Source organism: Physeter macrocephalus, chromosome 2 (assembly GCF_002837175.3).
Source record: "Physeter macrocephalus isolate SW-GA chromosome 2, ASM283717v5, whole genome shotgun sequence".
NCBI classification, from domain to species: domain Eukaryota; kingdom Metazoa; phylum Chordata; class Mammalia; order Artiodactyla; family Physeteridae; genus Physeter; species Physeter macrocephalus.
In genome coordinates, this window is record NC_041215.1 from 95,874,373 (window position 1) to 95,893,575 (window position 19,203).

Genomic DNA, 19,203 nt, shown 5'->3' on the forward strand with positions numbered 1-19,203 from the left:
TCATGAATTATTTTATGATCAGCTGGATATGAATGTAACACATTTGAACAAGGGCTTCCATAGTATACTTAGAGAAATGAGATCACATTTGTTGGTTTTACTCTATTGGCATTACCTGAACACTTCCTAAATAATTAGAAGTTGTCATTTAAAATAAAAATTGTCTAGGCTGTTAAGATAAATTTACATTGTAAATTCCTGTTAGTTTTCTATAGTTTTTGGACACTAGCTGGTTTCTGATGGCAATCTACTGTAATCACCATTCCAATCTTCCTGCTTTAACAAGCTGGGTCAGAATCTCATTTGTAAGATAAATGAAGAATGAGCCGGTCTGTCACTTTCTGAGTGTTGCCTAGACACTGGCCTGTGGTGGCCCTTTGGTCGGCTAACTTATTGGCCGTGAGTTCACTGGCCTCTGCAGCAAGTTCAGTTCCTTTATTGTAGACACCAAGTACTCAGTAAAAGAAGGAACACCAACTGCAAGTTTGCCAAGTGAAGTTCTTGGTAAAAACGGCTTATCAGAATATTCTTACATCTCCCAAGTTCATCGTTTCCCCCCTAGAATTCCTATCCCCTTTACATCTGGTGTTTCTAAAAAAGTATATTGTACAATTTCAAGCCAAATCTGTAACAACTTTTAGCTTTTCCCAAAGAATGTCTTAGAAATAAAAATACATTATATGCTAAGTATATTCACACGTACCGCATGTGGTGTGTGTGTATTCTCTACGTCTACACGTATTTGAAAGCTCTTCTTCTTAAAGGATTAAATGAACGTAAGTTGCCAAACTCATTTGCTTTAGATATTTTAAATGGCACAGCTTCCTTGGTCAGCTGACTTGGCTGCTTGAGGGGGTGTACACTCCCCTCAATCAAACACAGCGTCTAAATCCAACATTATTCAAAGTGCCTGCTCTGTAAAGCATATTCGAACAGGTAGATTGTCTATATTCTTTCTCCACCAACTTAATTCATTCAACTTTTTCTTTATATGTCTTTAAATTATAGCGTGACCTTCTTAATTAACATTCCCTATGGATGACTCTTTAGAAACTGGAAGGAGAAAATATGCATTTTTGAAGAAACAAATTCAAAGACTGTTAGCACTTTGTATTATTAAAAATGTGTTTGAATATGAACAACAACCAAAAAATGTTAATATCAAGCCAAGTCCTCTTGGGTAGTTTTATTAGTTTTCGGGGATGGTAGCGTGCTTACCCTCTAGCATTGAGAGAGGTCGAATCGTTTACCCTCCCAGCGCTGTGTGAAGCGGCAGCCCTTAGGGGTGCCGGCCTTTTCTGTCCTGGGAGCTGTGAAACACTGACCACCTACGTGGATTTTCTTCCCTGATCCTCCACACACAACACAAGCATTTCAAGTTGTATTTGCAAATTGCCAGAACTTTATAGCTCAAAATGAAGCCGTGGTTTTTCCTTGACATCTTTGAAGAAGCCTCCCTGTCACCCCACAGGTCTTTAGGGAAAGCCACCTTGGTGCTGTGTGCAGGATCATGCCTCTTGCAAGAAGTAGTTTGGAAGAAAACTGCTCTGATTCTGAATGTTTACCTTGGCCACCTCTGTCCATTTAGGGGCATATCCTAAGAGGAAAGGCCCGATTTTTCTTTCATATATGGCCTACTTAGAGCCAGAGTTACATGGTAATAGTAAGTGCTCTGCAGTTTTCTTCTCAAGTGGTTGCTCTGGATCTGTTCTTCCCCAGAAGGCCTACTGATTTCCTTACTCTCTGTGAGAAAATGAAAATTTTCTCTGGAGCAGGTGATGGTAATGATTCGTGCTCTTTTTACCATTGCTACCTATTGTTTAAAGATATTAATGAATCCTCTATAGGCAACTGTTAACCTTATAATAACAGATTAAAAGGAGTGACCTATTCCTTCCTGTGAGTCCATGCACACGGGTCTTGGCTGTCCTACTTGTGAGTGATTTCTTTCTTGGTTGTTCCGTGTGATAAGATTTTTATCAAAGTCTTAACAACCAAATGCCATGATCACATCAAAAATGTATTTGAGGTGATTCCTCATTGTAGTTTTGATTTGCATTTCTCTAATGTTGATGCTGGAGAGGGTGTGGAAAAAAGGGAACCCTCTTTCACTGTTGGTGGGGATGTAAATGGATACAGCCACTCTGGAGAACAGTATGGAGGTCCCTTAAAAAACTAAAAATAGGGGGCTTCCCTGGTGACGCAGTGGTTGCGCGTCCGCCTGCCAATGCAGGGGAACCGGGTTCGCGCCCCAGTCTGGGAGGATCCCACATGCCGCGGAGCGGCTGGGCCCGTGAGCCATGGCCGCTGGGCCTGCGCGTCTGGAGCCTGTGCTCCGCAATGGGAGAGACCACAACAGTGAGAGGCCCATGTACCACAAAAAAAAAAACTAAAAATAGAACTACCATATGACCCAGCAATCCCACTACTGGGCATATACCCTGAGAAAACTATAATTCAAAAAGAGTCATGTACCACAATGTTCATTGCAGCACTGTTTACAATAGCCAGGACATGGAAGTATATGGAATCTAAGAAAAAAAAATTGGTTCTGATGAACCTAGGGGCAGGACAGGAATAAAGACACAGACGTAGAGAATGGACTTGAGGACACGGGGTGGGAGCAGGGTAAACTGGGACGAAGTGAGAGAGTACCATTGACATATACACACCACCAAATGTAAAATAGATAGCTAGTGGGAAGCAGCTGCATCGCATGGGGAGATGAGCTCAGTGCTTTGTGACCATCTAGAGGGGTGGGATAGGGAGGGTGGGAGGGAGAAGCAAGAGAGGGGGATATAGGGCTATATGTATACGTATAGCTGATTCACTTTGTTATACAGCAGAAAATAACACAACATTGTAAAGCAATTATACTCCAATAAAGATGTTAAAAAAAGAAAAGAAAAAAGAAAATATATATATATATTTGAAATTTGAATTTCAAAATCAACTAACCTGTTACCTTTTTCTAGTAGTACTTCCATGTGAAACCATTTCTTATGTGAGGAACTTTTTTCCTTTAGTGTTGGGCAGCCATTCCAAGGGCCTTACCTGGAAATCAACAAGAATCCCAAGTATAAGAAACTCAAAGATGCCATTGAAGAAAAGATTATCATTGCTGAAGTGGTGAACAAAATTAACCGTGCTAATGGGAAGGTAAAAACGCTAACCCTGAAGACCTGTAAGAAATGTTTTCAGTTGGGACAGTTTTCTGAATGTTAAAATTTGCATTTCGGAAATAGACTCACAGACATAGAAAACAAATTTATGGTTACCAAAAGGGAAAGGAGTGGGGAGGGGTAAATTAGGAATTTGGGTTTAACAGATACACACTACTAAATATAAAATAGATAAACAATAAGGTCCTACTGTATAGCTCAGGGAACTATATTCAGTATCTTGTAATAATCTATAACAGAAAAGAACCAAAAAAATATATATGTGTGTGTGTATAACTGAATCACTTTGCTGTATGCTGAAACTGACACAACATTGTAAATCAACTATACTTCAAAAAAATTTGCATTTCATATACTCCACAGAGTTACTGTGAATGGAGCTGTTTTCTCTTACCTTTAGGCTTAGGTGGAATTTTGCTTGTTCTCTGAAATTTTTGTGAGTTAAAATAGATTATCTATGTTCTTTAGTGTGTTCTCATTTATGTAGGTGTGCATGCTGAAAAATATTAGAATAATATTTTCTACATTTCTACAAGTAACAATGCTTTAAACTCATGAACTCTTTTGGGGGATTTTTGATCATTGGTTTTACATCCTTTTTTGTTTTGGTTTCTTGTAGAGTACATCCCGGATTTTCCTCTTAACAAATAATAATCTCCTTCTTGCTGATCAAAAGTCTGGACAGATCAAGTCAGAGGTTCCCCTGGTGGATGTAACCAAAGTATCGATGAGCTCACAAAATGATGGCTTCTTTGCTGTCCACCTCAAAGAGGTAAAGCTTTAACTATTGATTTGACTGAAAGATTTCTGCATTGGTCCAAACTCTTAGACACTGATCTAAAATTTTCCACATGTGAATAATCCTATTACTTGAAGTTTATATATTCTTCTTACCGACCTGCAAATTTGGTCTATATTCACTCGTAAAATCTCAGGCTTGGTTTTTCAGTAACTGAATAAGATTGATGACTCTTTTTGACTCGTTCACTTGAGTTCTCATTTCACTGAGTAGCTTTTTGTTTACACCCACCATGATGTGCCTTATTTTGAGACTAATTCCTAGAAATATCAAGACATTCAAAATTATACTTCCTTCTGTTGTTTCTTCTATCTATTAGTAAATGTCTTCTTGTTCATCATTAATTTGGGGGTTTTTAATTAAAGGATGCAACTGTAATAAAACAACTGCCTAGTAATTTTGACCTAAAGATTTTTTAATGTCAGCTCAACTAAGACCTACTCGCTTGAACTGAGTGGTTAAGAGTGTAGGCTCTGGTATTGGTGTCACTAACTTTACAGTGACCTTGGCCAAGTCATTTAACTTTAATATGCCTACCTAATTTTCCTTGTCTTAAAATAGGGAAAATATTAGTACCTACTTCATAGTGTTGTTCTAAGGGTTAAAAGAAACTATGTAATGTGCTTTTAGCATAGTGCCTGTCACATAACAAATAGTCACTGAATAAACAGACGTCAGCAAATATTAATCATATATAGGTACATATACCTAGCTAATAGATAGTAACCTATCTAGCTGATTCTAAACATAAGAAAATCCCATAAGCTTAGTTCAGCCTGTTTTCTCCACTATGGATTTTAGCCTAAAGGAGCATATTAAATCAGTGATTCCGAGCCTCAATTATATATTAAAATATGCTGGTCCCCAGGCCATTTCCCCAGTCCAACCGAATCAGAGTTTCTTGGAATGGGGCAAAAGCATCCTGTATTTTGAAAGCTCCCCAGTTGAGTCCCTTGTGCAGCTAAGACTGAAAGCCACTGCCTGAGGGTATTTGTTGGAAGTCTTTTTGTTGTTGTTGTTTTTCTTATTTTTTTAACCAAATCATGGAGGAGCTTTTAGAACAGCCCTTTCAGAATGAGTTATAGGTTAGGTCAGTGCTTCTGGAACCTGAGTGGGCAAACAGATCACCCAGGGGTCTTCTTGTGGAATCATCTGCAGTGGGCCTGCAGTCAGGCCTGAGCGTCTGCTTTTCTAACAAGCTCCCAGGTGATGTGGATGGTGCTTCTGGTCCATCGACCAACTTGGGGTGGCAAGGGGTGAGGTAACCTTACTAAAGTGCTTGGAGCAACTTGGAAGAAATACTGCTTTTGTCATTATTGTTTATTTGGGAGGATGGACTCCAGGACCTGATGTTTTAAAGAGACTGTAAATGTGTTTTCAGCCAAACCTGTAAACATACACCTCCCGAGCTGTCTTTAATTATGATAACCTGACTCTTGGTTTGTCCTTTCAGGGCTCGGAAGCAGCTAGTAAAGGAGACTTTCTCTTCATCAGTGATCACCTGATTGAAATGGCCACCAAGCTCTATCGGACGACTCTCAGCCAAACCAAACAGAAGCTCAATATTGAAATTTCTGATGAGTATGTTCATGAATTGTTTGACTATGCCTTTTCACTTTTCACTTTATTGTTTTAGTTGAGCGATCTGGTCTCATTCATTTTTACAACTACTACTTATTAAGTACCAAGTATGTGTCTGGCGTGTGTTCTAGATGATGGATGGGCAGCGAGTGACACTGACCAAGTCCCCACTTTCACGTACCTGACATCCTAGTGGAGGAGACGAGTATGCAGAGATGAAATAATACATAGGTGGTGTGACTTTGGTTAGTGTCAAGTGCTTGTGGAGAAAAAAAAGCAGGTTAAAGGTCAGATGGTGTTAATTTTGATATGGAGATCAGGGAGGCCTCTTTGATGCAGTGACATTTGAATCGAAACTGGAAGCTAGGGAGATGCCTTCCGGGGGAGGCAGCAGGTGCAAAGGCCCTGAAGCAAGAGTGGACGTGGTGGCAGAGTGAAATGGGGGGGAAAGACCCTGGAGCAAGAGGCAGTGGGACCTGGCTGCGTAGAGCCTGGGAGCTGAGGTCAGGGATTGAGATTTTGCTGCTGATGAAAAGTCACTGTGGGTTGTGGGCAAGAATGTGGCGTGATCCGATTTATGATTTTTGAAGAGCTCTCTGGCTGCAGCGTGGGGAATGACTGTTAGGGAGGCAAGAGTGAAAGCAGAGAAAATAGTTGGGAGCTTCTGTGAGCTGTTGAGGGTAAGGATGATGAGGCTTAGGCTAGGGTGTGAGTAGGAGGTAGTGAGAAGTAGTCAGGTTGTGAGTGTGATTTGAAGGAAAACGAGAACTTACTAACAGACTAGGTGTTAGGTTTTGGGCCTGAGCCTACATGGTACCATTTACTGCAATAGCTGACACTGAAAAAGAGGGGTTTGGGGGTGGCTGAGGTGTGGGGAGTCAGGAGTGCCGGTTTGGGATGTGTTAGGTACTTGAGATACCTTTTCTCACATATAAACGAGAGTTATAGAGTAAGTGTTCATGTTGACAACAGTTCACTAGTGTCAAGACGGCTATGAATTTGAAATTTGCTTTTTTTGCTTCACATTAGGGCTCTGATTATAGAAACATGTGATTTGTCTGCAGATTGGCACATCCCTCCATTTATTAAATCTGTCAATATGAGATCATTGACATGAATTTTAGTTACTATGTGGATTGACACTTACTTGATTACTTTTTAATAGATTGTTTACTATCTGTGTATCTACTTCCTTGCACGCAGAGTAAAAATTTGCATCACCATATCTCTCAGGAGATGATTTTATTTACTAATGAAGATTTTGCCAGCCTAGTCTATCTCAAGTCTTTATAAAAGTCTCTCTAAAATAAATTCATACCCATTCCTGTCCCCTTGTAAACCAAACCAACTCTCCTTGATGTGTTAGGATTGACAGAACTTTAGGTTCATTGTGTGTTCTAAGAATGGTGTATAGATGGGGCGCGGGGGTCTGGGGATATTGGCCTTTATGTATACTCTATATTGGAAAATGCAATTTACACAAAATAACTTTCCTTATGATTGAGTCCTTTCTCATAAAACAAAGAAATTAGGAAAAAAGATAAGGGCTTGTTGGGTTCCAGTCAATTAAGGTTTTAACCTGTGAGGACTGTTAGATCTTTAAACTCTCTTTAGTTGAAATTTTTCATAACTCAGGAAGCTACACTTCTGTTTTGGTGGGACCGGTCATTCCCACTCATCGTGGAAAGATTCTATGTGTTCAGATGGAGAAGCTCCTTGATACATGGATGAAGCAGCCTCGCATTTGGTCTGCTACATTAATAAGGCCATCTTTGCGGAGAAAATCACACCAACATCCAGACCACAAAGGACTGCTGCTTTTAAGCACTTCCCAAACTGGCATTCTGAGAACACTGCCTTTGCAGGATGTTAGTAGTCATGTGCTGTGAAGAAATGTACAGTCCTTCTTCACTACAGCACCTCCCAGAGCCTCTGCAGTCTTGTTGCACGTTGTGACTCTCCTGAGGGGCTCTTGGGGGTGCCATGTGCTGTATCAACCACAGAACCCCTCCAGTGGCTCTCACAATTTCTGTTCAAGGCACATGATCTCGGAACACTGATGGGTATAGTTTGCTTCAGGGCGGCAGGGACCCTGCTTGTCACAGAAGAGGGGTGTGATGTTCTAGCTATGTAAGCTTTCAATAAACATGCTTGACTGTGCGAAGATTCTGTGTGGCCACGTGAAGAAAACACATTTAGTAGCATTATAAACCAGTCCAGAACACCTTTCCTTCCCCTATTCCTAATTATTGGTTGGTCTCATAAAAATAAAATAGCTGATGGAAGCTTTCCTAGCACCGTGGTCCCTTCCTGGGCAGTGCAGGAAGCCACGTGGCAGAGCAAGGCTCCCATGTAGCCTCTGATTCATAACCTCTCGGAGCTCTTAAGCAGGGATTATACTACTTTTTGGAGAGCATTTTAAACAAAATTTTACAGAGTCATGGGGAGGGGTGCCCATGATGTATTTTTGCAGACTATACAGACCAGTGTTGTAAACAGCATAGTGTTCGGTGACCAGGACCTTCCTCAGTAGATCCTTTTCAGAGGTAGAAGTAGTTACTCTAACAAACCCAGTCTCCACAATCCCTATATGTCAGTTTACAGGAGGAAAGTCAAACGCCTGTTACTTCCTTAGAGCAGTTTTAACCAGCACATGTAGAAGTGAGAATTGAATTCAGCGAGAGACTCAACTGCCTTATAATCCCCAGTCCTTAAACTCCCAAACTATTCAATCTGTAAATAGATTGCATTTTTTTTCAATTTTTTTTTTTAAGAAGATGTTGGGGGTAGGAGTTTATTAATTAATTTATTTATTTTTGCTGTGTTGGGTCTTCATTTCTGCGCGAGGGCTTTCTCTAGTTGTGGCAAGCGGGGACCACTCTTCATCGCGGTGTGCGGGCCTCTCTCCATTGCAGCCTCTCTTGTTGCGGAGCACAGGCTCCAGACACGCAGGCTCAGTAGTTGTGGCTCACGGGCCCAGTTGCTCCGCGGCATGTGAGATCTTCCCAGACCAGGGCTCGAACCTGTGTCCCCTGCATTAGCAGGCAGATTCTCAACCACTGCGCCACCAGGGAAACCCAATAGATTGCATTTTAAGGATAACCTTAAATAAGATCTATAGTATTTCTAAAAATGAATCTATAGTAATAGAAACTAAAGTGAATTTTTCTATTCAGTATTTTAAATATACATGTGTATATGCATACATATATACACACATACATGTAATACACACATACACATATATTATTTAAGTTATACAGTTGTTTTTCTGAATATTTTAAATCCAAACAACTAATCTATGTTCCTTTTACTGTGAAGTTCTGTTATTGGTGCTGTGAAATCATGCATCTGACATGATTATTTGCTGTAGGATGATTCTCTGATTCTCTGTCCTTACTGTAGTCCAGGCTTCAGTTTTCTCTTCTATGAAATAGAGATAAATAATGGTACTTACCTCATAGGATTGTTTTAAAGTTAAGTTAATATGTGTAACTTACTGAGAACAGTGTGGTCCATAGTAAATACTCAGTAAAATTTAGTTACTGTTATTTTTAGAGTGAATCACGGTCATGAATTGTGAACACAGAGACAGCCAGTGTATGCTAAAGTTATTGGGAAAAGAACTCCCCGTACATTTATTACTACAAGTGGTCTTTAAAAATTAAAATGTAAAAATATTTGATTATTTATGTTAAACTTGAAAGATTTTGTTTTTCCTTTGAGGCACATAGATATAAGTATACATGCTGGAGAGAGATCTCAGGCGAATTTGGAACTAGAGCTCCTTTTTTAGTGCTTTCAAGTTGAAAAGAAACAGCCCTTTGAAAGCTCAGAAGTACCACCGATGAGTATAAACTTATGTGTCACGTTTCACTCCAGTAGCTAATGTTTGCAAAATGTGGCCTCTTTAGACCTTGAAACAGAGACTAACATGTACAGAGCAGAGCTGTTGTCGTGGGTGCCAGTGAGCATGTGACCCATCACATGGTTTTTAGAGTGACTCACTTAATTGTATGCCAGTAACTCAGAAAACAGTTCCCTGAGAAACATAACCAAAAGCATGGTAACATTACACTGTTTCTGATGGTGGAGAGAAAAGAGCACAGGCCTTGAGCTGGGAAGGGCTGGGTTCTGGTCCAGCCATGCTGCCCTCATGCCTCCTTGGTGATGCCGTCCTGGAGGGCAGAGACCTCAATTTATACATCTGGATGTCTGTCCCTCACAGCACCCAGCCCAGGGGGAAGCCAGTCATATGTCTCTTGTAGGAAGGAGTGACACATAATCTTGTGGGCAGGCACTTGACTGCTGATGATCCATGAAAGGAAAGATTTGAACTAGAATATGGTTTCCCACAGTGTACCACATATACCACCGGTAGCATAAGAGGTGGCTTTAGGTGTACACTGATAGATTTTTATATATGTGTGGATATTAAAAATATAACGGGCAGATCGGACTCATGATTTCATCATTTTTATTCAGTAGGTCACAGCTATTTTGAAACATTTATTTAGTGTGTAGATATGAAAAAAGATGTGTAGGATGTATGTAAATATCCAACATTTGGAAACCATAGTCTGGAGTGTCTCTAGACCCTTTTCTTTTCCTTTTTAAAATTTACTTATTTAATTTATTTATTTTTGGCTGCATTGGGTCTTCGTTGCTGTGCGCTGGCTTTCTCTAGTTGTGGAGAGCGGGGTCTACTCTTAGTTGCGGTGCGCGGGCTTCTCATCGCAGTGGCTTCTCTTGTTGTGGAGCACGGGCTCTAGAGCACTGGCTCAGTAGTTGTGGCGCACAGGCTTAGTTGCTCCGCGGCGTGTGGGATCTTCCCGGACCAGGGCTTGAACCCGTGTCCCCTGCATTGGCAGGTGGATTCCCAACCACTTCACCACCAGGGAAGGCTTAGGCCCCTTTTCTGAAATTCTGTATTGCATTTTCTCAATTTGTTGATAATTTAATATTTTTGCTATGCAGAAATGGAGAAAAATGGAAAATAGCACGTTCATCTTTCCATCTGAAACATGGAAATAATTATTCATAGCCCTTCTTACGGTATAGGAATATGATGAGCTAATGAACTTGAGTTTACTTAGGGCTAAATTATGGCCACTGGAAGCAAAATGCAATGTAATACCTGTTGGTGTGATCCTGTGGCTAGAAGGGCTGATGGAAAGGGGAATACTTGTCAAGGTAAATATCCATTAAAAAACAAAAGCTGGTGTTGTGTAATCATCAGCTGTTTAGTGTGTACTTTTCTTCAGTTTGTCTTATTCTTTCCTCCTAGGTTCCTGGTGCAGTTCAGACAAGACAAAGTATGTGTGAAGTTTATTCAGGGCAACCAGAAAAATGGGAGTGTCCCAACATGCAAGCGAAAAAACAACCGTCTCCTTGAAGTCGCTGTTCCTTAACTGGCGCCTCCCCTCTGCTTCCATGGACTCGTTTCTTTGTAATAGTGCAATTTGGTTTTGTTTTGTTTGGGGTTCATTGTATGTTCGGGAATTGCCAAAGGTTAATACTGTTAGAGTCCCTTGGCAAAATAAAAATATTTGACTAATCAATTTTTACTATTGGAATAGTTTTAACCCTTAAAGTACACATTCTGTCCTGGGACAGGATTGTAGAAACTAACAATATCTATGCCATGTTGTGCGTGTTCCTTGTTTAGTCATCATGTTAGATCTTTGTGCCCTAAAGCAACATATTACTCATAAATCATTAATACATCTAAGTGTAGGAAACGGTCTTAACAGATAGTGCATCCATTCATCAACTATTTATTGAATGCCTACTCTGTGCTAGGCACTGTACTAGGTGATACGAAAACTTACTAGGAACCTTTTTTGTTTTGTTTTAAGGCCATTGCATTCTGGCTGGTTTGTGCTGGCTTTACCAGGCCTAAGAGAGTTTGAAAATGTTGAGACCAAAACAGTAACTGTTGATGATGGACAGCATTTGTTAGGAACCCTGTAGTATGATCTTTAACAATATATACTTCAAGAAGGGCTGGTCCTAGGAAGTAGATATATTGATATGTGACTTGGTAAAATTGCCTCTACATGTGGTTTCTATTTGAAAAGAGAAAACTGACATTTGAACAGGACTTTTAAAGTGTTCAGATCTCTTGTAATTGCTTTTAATGGTAGAAAAGAGTCATTCTTACTTTAGAAAAAGTGACAGAAGCAGTCCCGTAAGGTTATATTTTCCTGTTTCTGGTAAACATCATATATGATCCTAGATATGCGAATATCTGCAGAGTGTTGTTTTCACCCAAATTACAGTGAAAGGCTGAAAGCCTTTCAGATGGTGGCAAGCATTCTATATGATGTGCAATAAACATCCGAGATCTTTTTTGAAAGTTTTATTTATAATATACATTTTGTATGAGAGAGATGATTAGTACAGGGTACATATTTTAGTCAAGGATCAAAATGGTGTGTGTTAATTTGCAGGATATCCCCCCCCCCAAATTCACAATAAGGATTCATTTTGGAAACTACATTTTAAACTTCGGAATCAAATCGTTTCTCATTTGGGAGGATAATGTATATACATTGGTATGTTAAATAATAAAACTGTTCTAATTTGGTGCCATTTCCTGGATCACAACTGTATTTTTGTATTTCAAGCTATTTTCTTATGTTGTATGTCAATGTATTGTCGCACAGAAAGGCTTTACAATCCAAACATTATGTGTTCTCTGTGTAATTGAATTTCACTTACCTTTTATAAACCAGAAACATTCATTGAAAGTATTTTCTGGGGATTTTCTTTGAACTTTTGTACTTTAAAAAGTTGCTCCCATAAAGAAATTCTCAGAAGGCTTTGTGTTTATTGGCTCAGGTAGAGGATATAATTACTTTCTTTCAGTCTTTTCCAACATGTATATAAAGTGGTAGATTGATGATTACTGAAATAGGTGAGTAGAAATTTGGAATTGAGAGGTGTTTTATTAAAATATTTTTAAAAATATGTAATACATCACATTGTTCAACATACAAATAAATGTAAAAAGATATATAATACAAATTCTCCACCCCATCAGTCACCCATCTGCTCAGTTCCTGTGCATCCCTGCAAAGTTAACCATTGTTTTTAATTGGTTTTACTTTATGCATATGCTTACAAGAAGAAATAAAAATAGAGATTCTTATCTTCCTCCTGCTTTAGTAGACAAAAGCTATCATAGATATTGTTCTTTACTTTGCCTTTTTCGCTCTTCATTCTTTGTACCGTGTAGTCTTCCGTTGCATGGGTGCACTATAATGTATTTATCCAGTCCCCTACTGATCATCATTGGGTTGTTTCCTGAATGGAAGTTCACAGGGGCACGGCATTTGTGGGCCAGACCTGCCTGTGCTGGCCACCTACCCCCATGCCTGACAAGAGGGTACAGATAAGCTGTAATGTTGCCTACTACAGCGGGTGAGCATCCAGTACTTCTGTAACTTTGAATTTCTGTCACTGTTCTGCAGTGGAGAATTAAAGTATTGGTGGCACCCCAGATTTCCTATGTACCTTAGTGACACAGCCCTAACTTGTTCCCAACCACCACTTAGTTGCCCAGCCCCTGGAGTGGCTTGTAGATGTTGTGCTTGAAAAAAGTAACCAGGCAGTGAGGACCAAACATCAGACCATGGTAGTCGCCAAGCTTGCAGTGCTGTTGATGCAGTTACCCTTGACTTTGACATCCATCTACCACAAGGCAAGAAACGAACATGGGAAAGTTACTGTCTTAAAGACTGGTTACAGTTTTGTATTTCACACTCTTGGAATAATAACTTGGACCCAATGCTTAGATGTAAGACCTTCAGCTGTAGTGAGTACCTTTGCTCATACCCCAGGGGTTACAGGTATGTCTGTAATGGCAGAGCACCAGGGCCAAGGGTTATGAGAATCAGGGACATCCTTAGTATTGAAGATTTGGCTGAAATCTAAGAGAATAAACAGTTTTATTATCATGTCATTTCAATAATATGCTGAGTGAGAACTCTCAAGTTCATGTAATTGAGTGTAATTATGATAATTACAGCATGGTTTAAAATTCTTTGAGGCTAAATATAATAGACAACAGCTTTTTTGTTTGTTTTTATATGCTATTTTTCATGTACTAGGTAAGGTAATTTAGGCCCTAAGATATTCGAATAAGAAGCACTTTTTTAAATGGTGTATGTTGCTGGTAAATTCCGTAATGGTCTATTATATTAGGCTTTTGCCAAAAGGCATTGTAGTAAGAGCCTTTGTTTTTAAGCTGGGCATTGTTTTTGCATGAATACTGCAGTACTCAAATTCACAAAAAAGTGCAGTGGAACGAAGGGCAGTAGTTCTGCTTTTCTTTCCTCCTGGTAAGAAAAGCAGCTGTTGAGTTTTCATTGTCCGTTTGAAGATTTAATGTTGAGGAGCTGAGGTGCTCTTTCTTTGGATATCATTTTAACAATTCCCATTCTGTGCGCTTTCATTCTCAGGGTGTGCTTAACTAAACCCTAGGAAGCTGCGGTCTTGACCAGCTGGCACTTGCTTTCTGATCTCATCAGCTTCTATTCCAATAGCCACTCAGTAGAAAATTAGTTTTTCAGTTGTTTTCTTCCAAATCTTGGAATCATTTGCTTCGTTCTCTTTGGTTTGAAGATCATTTTCAAAATCTGGAGTTAATCACAGTACAGCGTAAACCACAATCTCTTCCTCATTAACTTTTTTTTGCTGGCATGGTGGCCAGATACCTTTGCTCAGTTACATAAAATTCAACAAAAATCTAAGTTTGTAAGGAAAATAGTCTCAGCTTCTCAGCGTTTAAGGAGGAAACTGGGAACAGAATTTAATTCCATGTTCACCAAAAGGCCTGGCAGTACTGAGAGAAAGAAATATCAATAGATCAGCCAGCTTACCTTATCATTTCACTTAGTTTTTTAATGTTTTTTTTTAATCCAGTTTTGAGACATAATTGACATTTAGTTTTAGGTATACAACATAATGATTTGCTATGTGTGTATTATTGTGAAATGATTATCACAATAAGTTTAATTAACATCCATCATCTCTCATAGTTAATTTTTGTGATGAGGACTTTTAAGAGTACTCTCTTAGGTCATTTCACTTATACTCATCCCAACTTTCTTTTTTCTTTTTTCTTTTCCTTTCTTTCTCTCACCAATTAATGGATCTGGCATATTCTCTTTTAAAATATTTTTGTTTAACGACATACACATCAGAAATGTACACAAACCAGAAATGGACCTATCAAAGAATTTTTACAGAGTGAACACATACATGTAACTAGCACCAAAAAAAGAAGCACCCCAAAGATAGCACTCAGGAGCCCCCTTCTCCATCCCAGACATAATTCCTTATAAAAGTAACTTTTCTCTTGTTTTCTAGTACTATATATTAATTTTGCCCATTTTTTTTACTTCCTATAAATAGAATCATCCAGTATATACTCCTGGCTTCTTTCATTCAAACTACTTCAAATTTTAGATTTTGATCTTTTCCTGGACTAGCAATATGATACTCTCGTGACGGTGGCTAGTGGCTGCAGCTGCAGCTCCCAGTCAGCTCCATGATCATGAGGGGAAACAACTGATAACACTTACAACCATTCTGTACCCATATAACCTTCTGTTTTTCACTTACAGTATACAATAAATCACATGAGATATTCAACATTTATTATAAAAACAGGCTTTGTGTTAGGTGATGTTGCCCAACTGTAGGCTAATGTAAGTGTTCTGAGCATGTTTAAGGTAGTCCAAGCTACGCTATGATGTTCCATAGATATGGTGTATTAAATGCATTTTCTACTTGTGATATGTTCAACTTACAAGGGGTTTATCAGGAACATAACCCCATCGTAAGTTGAGGAAGATCTGTAATTGTGAAGTTCATTCATATTATTGCATGTAGCTAAAGTTTGTTCTCCTGGCTGCATAATACTTCATCGTGTGGGTAGACGGTACTTTTGTAGTCCACGTCGCTGTTGATGGGCACTTGGCTATTGTGCATAGTGCTGCTGCAGACATTCTTGTGCACATCATTTGGTGAATATCTGTACACATTTCTGCTGGATATACACCTAGAGATAGAGCTGCTGGGTCATAGGGTAAGATATGTTCAGCTTTAGTAGATTCCATCAAACTGACTTCCAGAGAATCTGTACCAGTTTACACTCGCCCCAGCAGTGTATGGGGTCGCAGTTGCCACACCTGGTATTGTCAGTCGTTTTCATTTTAATCCTTTTGATGGCTCTTTAATTTGCATTTTCCTGGTGACTAATGAGCTCAAGTACCTTTTCAGTATTGGCCATTTGCTTATCATCTCTTGTGAAGTGCCTATTCAAGTATTTTGCCATTTTTTCTGTTGGGGTTGTCTGTCTTTTTGATTTGCGCGTGTGTTTTGGATATGAGACCTTTATTGGATGTGTGTGTGGTCAGCATCTTCTCATAGTCTGGTTTCCTTTCTACTCTCTTACCAGTGTCTTTTGATGAATAGACATTCCATTTTAGTGTAGTCCAGTTTGCCGATTCTTTCCCTTATGGTTGGTACTTTTTAGTTTCCAGTTTACAAAATATTTGTTTACCCAAGGTTATGAATAGATTTGCCTGTGATTTCTTTTAGAAGCTTTATTGTTTTGCCTTTCACATTTAGCTCTTTAGTTTACTGGAATTTTTGTTTGTTTTTGTTTTTGAATGGTGTGAGGTAGGGAGTCAAGATTCATTTTTTTTCCACATGGATACCCAGTGGACCCGGTACCTTTCATTGAAAAGGTCATCCTTGCCCCACTGCACTGTTTATTCTCTGTTCTATTACGCTGATTATGTATCTTTGTGTCAATAGTAAACTGTGTCAGTTATTATAGCTTTGTGACATGTTGGCATAGTCACTTAGAAGGGAAATTCATAACTCTTAGAGGTCCTACGTTCTTGTGATAGGAGGGGGAAAAGCATTAAAACTAATACATACACATTTTCAGGTATTTTGAGTAGTGATAGAGTTCTAAAAATTTGGACTTCTAAAATTAGCCCTTCACTAGCCACAGGGATTGGGCATGGGAGTTCCTAATGGGATCATATGGGGAAAATATTCAAGGTTTCCTTGAAGTAAATTAACAACTTCTAATTTTATGTGATATTTTGGTTTTCCACTAACTCATTGGTTCCTATCCATATTACTAATCATCCCCATTTACAATTTTCCATAAAGTCTTCATAAAATTATCATGTAAGTGCATGTGAGTATTTTCTTTTGTTTCTAGGTGTTTCCCTCTTCGATTAAGTTCTTTGATGGTAGATAATGAGAGACCTCTGAGGGTTTTTCTAGTTCTTTAACAATCTTCTACAATATTTTTTCAGTCTTTTACAACAGCTTACATTGTGCAGTGATAATAGTTTGTAGATGAGTCCAGGCGGTGCTGCAGGTGGAGTCTGCATCTTTGGCTTCTCTGGTACTCCCACACTTTTTTTAATTAGAAAAAAATGATTTTTCTAAATCATTTCCTAGTAATCACCCAATCCATTCTCTTGTGTGCAGTTCTGAGCTAGTTAAATTCAGAATTGCCTTCTCTAAAATGATCACTGCAAACTCAGCTTTCCTGAGGTCAAGATTTTAATTGACAGAGTGGAGCAGTAAAGGCATATGGATCCTTTTTTTTTTTTTTTCCCCACGAGGGGCAAATTGTAGGCAAACAAAAACATGCTTAATATTGATTTTATATGCAACAATAATAATTTCCCAGAAAGGTACACATATCTGTAAGTCAAATAAGGAAGAGGTTTGTATGGGTCTTAGCTCATACACAGAAGGGAGAGGGATGGAGTTGTTGAGGCACTGCATAGAAGAAAATAAAACTTTCTTCCATTTAGAAACCTGAAAGTAGTCCTTCAGCTACAAGGTCATCTTCATTGTTTATTCAGTAATATAATGTATATGGTAATATTGCCATTCTATTGTCTCTTAGAATATATTATATCTTCTGAAAGGGGATAGTGTTACATTTAAGGAGAGTAATCATAATGACTCATTCTCCTTGTTATAGCCCCTAAAAATGACCTGAAATGAATTTCCTAAAGTTTGAAAACCGCTTTTAGAATAAAGCTCACGGAAGGTAGAACTGTATCTATTAGATAGGACTCAGCACCATTTTATTCAATTGAAACTACCGAATACTTTTTGATGGGGGAAAATCAGAAAGCTTCTATTCAGATGTCCCAGCTGGCATTTTTTTTTTTTTTTTTTTTTTTTTTGCGGTACGCGGGCCTCTCACTGCTGTGGCCTCTCCTGTTGCGGGGCACAGGCTCCGGACGCACAGGCTCAGCGGCCATGGCTCACGGGCCCAGCCGCTCCGCGGCATGTGGGATCTTCCCGGACCGGGGCACGAACCCGTGTCCCCTGCATCGGCAGGCGGACTCTCAACCACTGTGCCACCAGGGAAGCCCCCAGCTGGCGTTTTTGAGATTCAAGTTCAAAAAGGGCTTGACAAGTTTAATGCTGCCCAGGCATACCATTTACTCAGGAGGGGAGACAACTTATTTCTATCATTGTTTTGTAGGATTTGGGTGACTATAAACAAAAATAAAAAGAAAGATGTTCATAGATGTCTTTTTGTTGGAAAACATGGTCACTTTACTGTAGCTTTGAATATAAATGGGGAAAAAGTTCTTGTGTCTGGGTATGATGGACTCACTTGGCACAAATTAAGGTAGAGATTCAGGAAATGTCAGTAGTTGGAACCTAGTCTTTCTGATCATCTCAGAGGCTGTTTGGTAACAGCTGTCTTTACTTCCTTGCACAAGCTGGACTTGGATCTGAAAAAAAAAAAAATGGGATCTGGTAACGTTAAAGGAAAAGCAGTTGGGAGCTGTCGCTGAAACATTATAAAAAGGGAAGGAAATCCACCCCTCAATTTGTTCCTTCCACTAGAAAAGAAACCCCACAGATGAAGATGTCATGTGGTGTCTTGAACTGCCCACACCAGACACACAAAGTTTGTTTGAAACAATTTATTTCACAAGTGTAGTTTGATATGTACAGATGCAGACACACCATTCATATCCCTGTCTAAGGATGCCGTTTCTGATGGGCTCTTGTGGCTAATTAGGAAAATTGGTACAGGTCTGCTCTACTCATCCTGGATTGCTTAGAAGTCATCATTAGTCACATGGTTGCCACTTACCTCCCAAACAAACCCATCTTTGAATACTTTGGGGCAACCACTTCAGGATTTCATTATACCATTGACCCTTGAACAACATGGGTTTGAACTTTGCAGGTCCACTTACACGTAGATTTTTTTTCAACAGCACATACTGTAGTACTACACGATCAACAGTTGGTTGAATCCCTGGGTGCTGAACCACAGGTACGGAGGAACCACAGATATGGAGAGCCAACTATAAATTATACATGGATTTTCGACTGTGCGGAGGATTGGTTCCCCTAACCCCCGCATTGTTCGAGGGTCAATTATATTTTCTGCTGAGACATGGTACATTCTAGTAATGGGAACTGCTTTATGTTGAGTGTAAAAATTTAAATTCTTCCAGTTTTGACATTGAGTCCTATTTGGATGTGATCGAGTCACTTATTTTTCAATAATTGCATTACCACTTGTTCTTTTCATGAAGCTAATAAAATGTCTTGAAACCAAAA

General features: G+C 39.2%; 1 protein-coding gene across 3 annotated transcripts in view; it reads left to right on the forward strand.

The window, feature by feature from the left end:
• The window catches only part of MYO1B (myosin IB), a 193,759-nt gene extending 181,603 nt beyond the window's left edge, over positions 1 to 12,156 (forward strand). For all 3 annotated transcript variants that reach the window (XM_007108448.3, XM_007108449.4, XM_007108450.4), the window contains 4 exons: positions 3,027 to 3,159; positions 3,802 to 3,954; positions 5,435 to 5,562; positions 10,850 to 12,156. In XM_007108448.3, coding sequence (XP_007108510.1) covers positions 3,027 to 3,159; positions 3,802 to 3,954; positions 5,435 to 5,562; positions 10,850 to 10,973 — 538 coding nt within the window. In that variant the 3' untranslated portion in view covers positions 10,974 to 12,156. The remainder of the gene's footprint in view (positions 1 to 3,026; positions 3,160 to 3,801; positions 3,955 to 5,434; positions 5,563 to 10,849) is intronic.
• Positions 12,157 to 19,203: the final 7,047 nt, after the last annotated feature.